This window comes from Pteropus medius, unplaced genomic scaffold (assembly GCF_902729225.1).
Source record: "Pteropus medius unplaced genomic scaffold, Ma_sr-lr_union100, whole genome shotgun sequence".
Classification (NCBI taxonomy): Eukaryota; Metazoa; Chordata; class Mammalia; order Chiroptera; family Pteropodidae; genus Pteropus; species Pteropus medius.
The window spans coordinates 1,265,910-1,274,588 of NW_024342647.1; the positions used below are offsets into that span (position 1 = coordinate 1,265,910).

Sequence of the window (8,679 nt, forward strand, 5' to 3'; positions counted from 1 at the left end):
TTGTGAACCTGCCGCGGCCCAGGCCCCAGGCCCGCCGGGCGGGGACCTCGCAGCGCGGGGGAGCCAGGTGGCAGAGAGAAGGCAGGGGTTCGGAGTGCGTACTCTTCTCAGTTCAGTGCCTGTGTACTCTGGCCTGGGGAAAAGAGAGGAATGCGGACAGGGGCAGCCGCGCCGTGGGCTCGTGAGCCACGACCCAGTAGTGCCCTGCCTGCCCCAGGCCCCTGACATTCACACCCATGTATTTAGCTTCACATGCTCACTGACATACTGCCGCGGACATCAAACACAGCCTCACAGGAGTACGCATGCACTCACGCGGAAAAGGCCCAGGACTCTCTCCCTGTCTACAGATAATCATCTCACCAGGTGCCCAGAGCCCTGGCAGAGAGGGAGGGACCCGGGGGAGCGGGTGCAGAGGAAGGCAGTGTTTGGCTTTGCGTAGAGTGTAGGGAGGGGCATGGAGCCAGGTGAGCCCAGAGAGGGAAGAAGGGACTTTGGGGAGGGCTTTGAATGTCATTAATGGCTTTGGGGAGCCACAGAAGATTTCTGGAAAAAAAAAAAGAATAAAAAGATAGGAATCTGTGGCCTTGTGGAAGAGTCTGGTGGGGAGGCAGAAAAGCAAGAAGTGGTCCATTTAGCACTGGGTGCCGATGGAACTATTATCCATCCCAGGTGCCCAGCAAAGGTGAGCACAGGCCAGGTGAGCACCAGGAAGTAGTTATTGAATGACTGAATGGCCCAGGCACGGTGAGGCCCTAAGTCAAACCAGGACAGGAATGGAAAAGACAGCAGGATGCCAAAAGTCACTGCGCTTTAAGTTGGCCAGCTGTGGCAAGTCACTGGTTAGAGAAGTCTAAGATGCTAGGGGATTCTGGGGACCCTAGTAGTACTATTAGCAGGAAGAGTGAAAGCAGTGGGGGGGCAGTGCATTTTTTAGGCTTGTGAGAGACAGGCTTGGAGAGGATAGCATTGGGGTGTCAACTGCTAGGAGCACATTGGCATCTGAGTAAAAGCATAAGTGAATTTAAATGTCCCAGTATTGGTTTCCATTAAATCATCTCATAATTGAGAACAGAAAAGGGGATTACAGAAGACACAGATGGCCAAGTCTGTACCAGTTCACAAGTCACCCAGGAGTTTTCCTTTCTGGGTGAGTTTTCTCTGCCAGCTCTCAGGGTAAGGGTGGAGATTTCTTGCTGCTCCCCTGGAGAAGGCTCTCCACCCAGAGGAGTTGCTTGAGGGATAAAGCCTCAGGCTTCTAAGCCTGGGAGTGTGGTTCAGGCCTTTGGGGCGGCAGACTTTGCTCTGTGGTTGGCTGCAAGATTCATTCTCTGTAGAAGGCAGTATGGTATGGGTGAGTAAGAGAGCAGGACTTAGAATCAGCTCACCTGATTATGAACCATGGCTCTGCCTCGGACCCCCTAGCCACTTCCTTTTGCCGAACTTCGGTTTCCCTGTCTGTAAAATGGAAATAATAATGTCTCCCTCAGAGGGTTGTCATGAGGATCCAGTCAGAAAATAAATGCCTCTGGCACATAGCACAGGTTACATAAATGGCAGCTCTCTTCCTTCCCCTGCCCCTGGAGCAAGGAATAAAAAGCCAGTTCTCTTTCTCTTCAGTGTCAGTGGAAGCTGATGGAGAATCGAGCTCTGGACCCAGGGACTCGGGACTCCTATGGTGCCACCAGCCACCTCCCCAACAAGGGGGCCCTGGCAAAAGCCAAGAACAACTTCAAAGACCTGATGTCCAAGCTGACAGAGGGCCAGTATGTGCTTTGCCGCTGGACAGATGGACTGTATTACCTCGGAAAGATCAAGAGGGTAAATCTTTCCTCTCCAGCCCCGTGTTCCCAGGCTCGGTATCTCTCCACTCATTCTCTGGCCTAGGCTTTAGACTGGTGATAGAGGATGAGGGATTGCTGGGAAATTCCCTTCTTGACTCTCCTATTTAAAAGCTAAATGTGGAAGGAGATTTTGCAGGTGCCATCCTTAGAGTCAAGGTCACCCAACAAACAGTTCTTTAGAAGAGTGCTCTGCAAGCCTACAAAACAAAACGGAATCAGGCTGGAGGGGCTCACAGATGACCACCTGGCCTGTTCTGTCCTCAACATTCCCACCAAGTTGCTGTCCCCCATTCTCTGTACAATTCCAGTGATCGGGTGTGCACTACCTCCAGGAACTGCCATTCTGGCCTGGGTGTACTTCTGGAACACAAGGAGGGGGTCTAATCAATCCCCGCGCCCTACGGGGATAAAAATGGAAGAGGAAGACCATGTTCCATGGCCTTTCCCCAGCCACGGAACTTTCTCACCTTCCTCCTCCCTCTCTGTGCCCCAGGTCAGCAGCTCAAAGCAAAGCTGCCTTGTGACTTTTGAAGATAATTCCAAATACTGGGTCTTGTGGAAGGACATACAGCATGGTGAGTATTCCTAAGATTTCAGGCACCTCTGCCCCATCCCCTGTCCTTTCTCCTGCACCTCTATTTTTTCCCCCTAGCTCTTATTCCTGGCATCTGGCCTTGTCCATGGACCCCCAAGCCTACCTGAGATGCCGATCAGATTACCAGCTGTGTATTTACGTGGAAAGGCACTTCTGACATCCGTCAACCCCTTGAGTACCCATAGTTCATGAGGGAGGCAGGCAGATGGAGAAAGTGGCTCAGGAGGTGCTGGGAGAGCAGGGTGGGTCCGAGGCCTGTGTTTACGTCCTTGCTGCACTTCATCTTATGCTGCACAAAGCTCTGGGTTACTCTGGGCTAGGAACAAGGAGAGGCCCAGACAATCAGAATTGTTCCTCTGGATATGAGCACAGTGTCCTCTGTCAACATGTGAAGAAACACTAGTGGAGGCAGCTCTGTCCATGTGGGGAAGACCAAGAAAGCAGAGATGGGCCAGGCCAGGTGAAGATGGACATGACATCCCTGATGGAGCTGGACCAGCTTTCGAGAATGAAAGGGAGCTGGACTGGGTACCATTCCTGCCCTCAGAGGCTGGCACTATCTTACAGAGAAGGCAAATCGGGGGCATTCTTACCACAATTCTCCCTTCCTATGTACACGACAGACATCACTAATCAGTTACAACACTCATATGTTTTCAACATGGAGCTCCCAGCAGCCACGACCATCAGTCAGAGTTATCCTGAGAGAAGAAACCTGTTGCCATTTATGCTCTAACAGGAGAATAGATGTGGTGGTATTGGGAGACAAGGCAGGTTTTAGGGTCAGATAGTTCTTGGACCAAGTTCTAGCTCTGCCACTTACTAGCTGCATATTCTTGGACAAGTGACATAACCTCTCTGACCCTTAGTCTCTTAATCTGAAAAAAAAGGAGAAAAGGAAAGTAATGGCCTCACAGAGTGGTTAAACGAGATAATTTATGCAAAATGCTTAGTCCAGAGCTCTTGAGTTACATGGGGTAGTTTCTAAAAAATTTGTTATTGTAAGAAATGATTTCAAGGAGCCTGCCAAGTAGAGGCCACAGAACCCAGCCAGTTAGTCGAGCTTCCGAATTGCCTTTTTCTTCAAGATGTTGTGGCTAATGCAGACAGATTTCTTCTCCAAGCCCTTCTCACCTCAATTTATTATATAAAGTTCAGAAACAATGAGGATCTTCTCTCCTGGTTACCCTCTTACTGAAAGCATAAGGAGCCCGCTGGTGAGGAAAGGTAGTCACTTTAGCAGACCTTGAGTAAAAGGCCCACTGTGTGCCAGGCACCATGGCGGTGCTGAGTGCTCACCTGGGACTAGCTTGGCTTTGCAGTCAGATAACTGCTCTTCACAGGCAGGATGGCAGCGCCTCTGGCATCTCTGAGGGTGAGAGCACAAGGCTGAGCACATCATAGGTATCGATCCATCACTCATTAAGCCAGTGAGGGCTTATGAAACCCACCGTGGGCAACACCCTCCTGGGGGCTAATTCAGGAATAAGAAGCAAGAGAGCATTTACTCAAATGTGTCTTGAACATGTGTTCTGTGTCATACACTATATGAGGTCCTGGGGTCACACTGATGAACAGACACCACTTCCACTTTTACAGACTTTCAGTCTGCTAGGGGAAATAGGACAGAAACACACACCAACATGTGTTTAGGTTATTCACTCAGACCTTTCACACATAAACACATTTAGTCTTCAACAACAACAAAAAACTGGAAAGAAAAAAAGATGGGAGAAAGGACCTGTAGTTTAAAAGCAATTAAAAAATTGTTCCGATATTTTTATTTCAGACATTTGGAAATGTGAATACTAACAATTTGTTGATATTAAGAAATTATTTTTAATGTTTAGATGTAATAAAGGTAATGCAGTTACTTTTAAAAAAGAGTCTTAATCTTTCAGAGATACATACTGAAATGTTTATGGGCATCTGAGACTTGATTCAAAATAACACAGGACGGGGAAGTAGGTAGGATATTGTTAAAACAAGATTGGCCATGATTTCATAATAGTTGATATGAACGTAAGAGTTTCATTATAACATTCTATTATTATTCTATAATAAAATTTTCAAAATTATTTTACATAAATTTTAACAAAACAAGTTAAATTAGGCAGGAGAGGCATGATATGGTCAAAAGAATAAAGGATTTGATGTCAAACAGCCATGCGTCTGAATGCCACCTCAGCTGCTTATTGCTCCGCAAAGGACTTAACCTCTCTGAGCCTCAATTTCCCCATCCTTAGAATGAGGTAATGACAGTAGGCACCCCAGCGTGGTTGGGGAGAGTCAGTGAGTGGGCATATGGGGCCCAGTGCTAGGCCCAGCATGCAGAGGCTCAGGACCTGGAATGTGATTTTAAAAATTCTTATTCCTATCAGCCAGATCTGACCTCAGAGGGCCTCTCTCTTTCAGCTGGTGTTCCAGGGGAGGAACCCAAGTGTAACATATGCCTGGGGAAGACATCAGGGCCATTGAATGAGATTCTCATCTGTGGGAAGTGTGGCCTGGGTAAGTGTGATGGGCAAGGCACTGAGAAGGGTCCGCATCGCCCCGCTGGCCCCTGGCAGGTACTGCCTCAGACTGTTGGGTCCTTAGCTGGCTTCCTGTTCCTCTTGGCACTCCAGAGTGACAGGGGCCAGTCTCTGGGAGTGAGGGCCCAGGGAGGTGACCCTTGGGGAGAGCTAAGGCTTCTGGAAAGTGAGACAAGTTATGCAGTTTGGAGCCCTCTCGGGTGGAGAGGATGAGTGGGAGAGATGGGGCATAGAGGCTGAAGCCAGACCTTGGTGCCTCCCCCACTGGGGCCCAGGCTGTCTTTTACTAGCATGCTTGGACACCAGCTCCGCTGCCTTGGTGAGACTGGCCAGGCAGTCCCCTGGCAGCCAACAGGCACACAGCTCCTAGGACTTGTTGCTGCTCTCCCCAGCCCTGCCACCTTCGGGCCATTGCTTCCTTGTGGGCACCCACCACCCCTCCTCTGCCTAGGTTACCACCAGCAGTGCCACATCCCCATAGCAGCCAGTGCCGACCGGCCCCTGCTCACACCTTGGTTTTGCCGACGCTGCATCTTCGCGCTGGCTGTGCGGGTGAGCCCCCATCCTTTCAGTCCCTGCCTCTTCCTCCCTCCCCGCCAGACTCCCTGGGCTCAGGCTTGACTCCCAGTCACAGAGCCGGGCCTTTGGCGGCAGAGAGCGCAGCTGTCACTTACTAGCTGTATGTCCTTGGCCAGGTACCTTAGCCTCTCTGTTTCCTCAACGGTAAAAGCGATACGGTTTGGTGTCAGGAGTAGGAGGCTCCCGATAAGGGGAGCCTTAATATTAAAAGAGGAATACGTACATGTGCCCACAGCCATTGGTTATTGTCGTTACCTTTACCGTTGTGCTTATTACGATTAATGGAGATTCTTCTGGGATAGAGGATGGATTTGGGATTGAGGAGAAAAAGCTCCTTGCGTCTGACTACACTGGAGAATCTACGGGTCCCCCTAGTGGGCATTTCCCTTGTGGCCCAACGGGGACCCCCTCATCTCCCGCAGAAGGGCGGCGCGCTGAAGAAGGGAGCCATCGCCAGGACGCTGCAGGCGGTAAAGATGGTTCTGTCCTACCAGCCCGAGGAGCTCGAGTGGGACTCGCCCCACCGCACCAACCAGCAGCAATGCTACTGCTACTGCGGCGGGCCGGGAGAGTAAGGCCGCTAGGGTGGGGCCGGGGCCTCCCGGGAAGGTCGGGACGAGCGGCGGGCGGGGGCGGGGCGGGGGCGGGGCTCGAGGGGCGGGGCCTGAGGGAAGAGCCCGAATTCTAAGAACGAGGCCCAAGGGCGGGGCTCGAGGTGGCGAGGATGTGTCTCCCGCAGCGGGGGCGACGAGGGTGGAGGTGTTTTCCTGGGGCCCCGTGGAAAAGAAGGACGTATTGAAGAGTGGTTAAGAGCCTGGGGCCCCCGTGTCCAGATCCTCCCAGCCCCATACAGCGCGCAACCCCTGAGCCTCAGTTCTCAGTAGTTTCCCGTTTTATCGTGGTTGTGAGCGGAGCCTGAATTAGATAATTTACCTAAAGGCTCTCGCAGTGCCTGGCACTTGGTAAATACTTAAATGTGAGCTGTTACTGGGGGCGAACAGAACTTAGACAAACTTTTCCATTGTCAGAGCCAATGAAACGGGCTGCTGGTGAGATGAAGATCCTGTCCTCTGGAGGTGTGCAAGCAGCGGGTGGGGGTCATACATAGGGCTTGCTATGGGGGAAATTCTTGTCCTAGTTATTGGTCAAGAGTCTTTGCCTGGTTCTTCCTTGCCGGCCTGGGTCTCTAGGTAGCCATGGCGACTGAGCCTGCGCCATGGGCTGGCTGCACCAAACCACCACGGAATTAAGAGATGGGATCTCTGCTCCTGAGAAATTCAGTCTTCGGGACACTTTCAAGTCCTCGTGTTAGCCCCAAGCTCTGTTGACAAGAACAAGGGGTCTGGAGGCTGTGCTTTCAGCCTACCTGGTTAATTTGGGCAAATCATTTCTCAAGTGGGATTAATAACCTCGGCCCCATCAACTTCCCTGGGTGGTTGGAAGGCTGATGGCATGATGTGGAGAACTGCTTATCTTACAGAGACCTTTGTAGCATTAAGGCAGTGGTTCTCAGTGCTTACTGAACAGAATTGCCCAGAGTGACTGTTAAAAATGCATCTCCCTGGGCCTTCCCCATAGATTGAGTAGGTCTGAAGTGGGCCAACAAATATGCAGTTTAACCTAGATCACAGGTGATTCTGATACTAGTGGTCCATGGACCTCACCTGACAGGGTGTGAACAAAGCATCGATTGCTACTAAGGAAATACCTTTTTGTTCTTTATTTATATTCACTAGTTGTCGAATGGTCATGATAGGGTAGGTACAGTACCAGCTGAGAGAATCCAGAGGTAGTGCTGCCCATGCTGGTTACAGGAGCCGTTGTTCCCCCATGAAGTCCCCTGGGCAAACCCTTCCTTGTCAGTGGTGTTCGGGAAGCAGTTTGTGGGGCACAGTCCAGAGATGGGGGCTCCAGTGTGGCATGGTGAAAGGTCACGCGCTTTGAAGTTAGGGAGGCCAGGATTTAAATCACCATCCACCACTTGCTTCCTGAGTGAACTTCAGCAAGCCATTTGTAAACAGAGACAGTAGCCCATCCCGAGATCAAATGAGATAGACTCTCCCAGGACCTCCCCTGGCACAGCCTAAGTGTTAGATAACTGAGTTCTCTTCCCTTACCCCAGCGAAGGGCAAGTGTATGTTGGGAAGGTCTGCTGAGACTCACGCCTGGCTGGGAGTGTGGGCCCAGGTGACCCTGGCTCCTCTGTCTCTCCAGATGGTATCTACGGATGCTGCAATGTTACCGGTGCAGGCAATGGTTCCACGAGGCCTGCACTCAGTGCCTCAACGAGCCCATGATGTTTGGAGACCGGTAGGTGCAAATCTGGTCTGGCTCAGCCTCAAGTGTGAGATGAGGGGAACAGGGGACAGCAGTAGCAACTCCTTCAGACAGCCTGCCAGGCAGGCCCTCGTCAAGTGGGAGTCTATGATAGTGTGTACCTGTCTACAGAGGCAGCTCAGGTTAGGGGGAGTATTCCTCCCATAAAGGAACCACAGTTGCCATTGATTTGTGGGGGACCTTAGACAAAGCCCTACCTTTCCTAAGCCCCAATCTCTTTAAGTGTCTGGGGAAGGGGGAGTGACATAGGCCCTGCCTCACCGCTGCTCAGGGTTGTTATAGGAGCCATTGGGTATATGGATGACTTGATTCAGCGTCTAACCAATGGGGCTATTGGGAGGTTTATGTGTATCAAACCAGATATTATGTGTGTCTTGATGTCTCATGTCGTTTGTGATTGTGTGTGTCTCAGAGGGGAAGAGTGTGACCGTCTCAGCCCAGCCTAGCTCAGCTCATTCTCTCTGAACTCAGCCACACTCCAGGGCAATGACACTTGGGAAAGGGGGTAAGGTAGGGGTTAGGAAGGGCAGAGGGATGTTTCTTGGTCCCTGTCCTTCCCTGTCCTTACCTCACTAGAGGCCACCAGCCCTGGGAATGAGAACAGTGCTGACTATGGGAAGGCAGATGGGAGTGAGGGGGCTGGATTAGGGTGGGGTGTCAGAGCCCCTCCCACCACAGGCCCCCACTCCACCCACCCACAGGTTCTACCTGTTCTTCTGCTCCGTGTGTAACCAGGGCCCAGAGTACATCGAGCGGCTGCCCCTACGATGGTGAGAGGATGAGGCTTGGC

At 51.5% G+C, this 8,679-nt stretch overlaps 1 protein-coding gene across 1 annotated transcript in view; it reads left to right on the forward strand.

Moving 5' to 3' along the window:
• The first annotated feature begins 465 nt into the window (after positions 1-465).
• The window catches only part of PHF19 (PHD finger protein 19), an 18,042-nt gene continuing 9,828 nt past the window's right edge, over positions 466-8,679 (forward strand). Inside the window, exons 1-8 of the mRNA XM_039866676.1 lie at positions 466-1,150; positions 1,621-1,821; positions 2,338-2,419; positions 4,855-4,950; positions 5,425-5,525; positions 5,975-6,123; positions 7,767-7,862; positions 8,591-8,660. Coding sequence (XP_039722610.1) covers positions 1,100-1,150; positions 1,621-1,821; positions 2,338-2,419; positions 4,855-4,950; positions 5,425-5,525; positions 5,975-6,123; positions 7,767-7,862; positions 8,591-8,660 — 846 coding nt within the window. The 5' untranslated portion in view covers positions 466-1,099. The remainder of the gene's footprint in view (positions 1,151-1,620; positions 1,822-2,337; positions 2,420-4,854; positions 4,951-5,424; positions 5,526-5,974; positions 6,124-7,766; positions 7,863-8,590; positions 8,661-8,679) is intronic.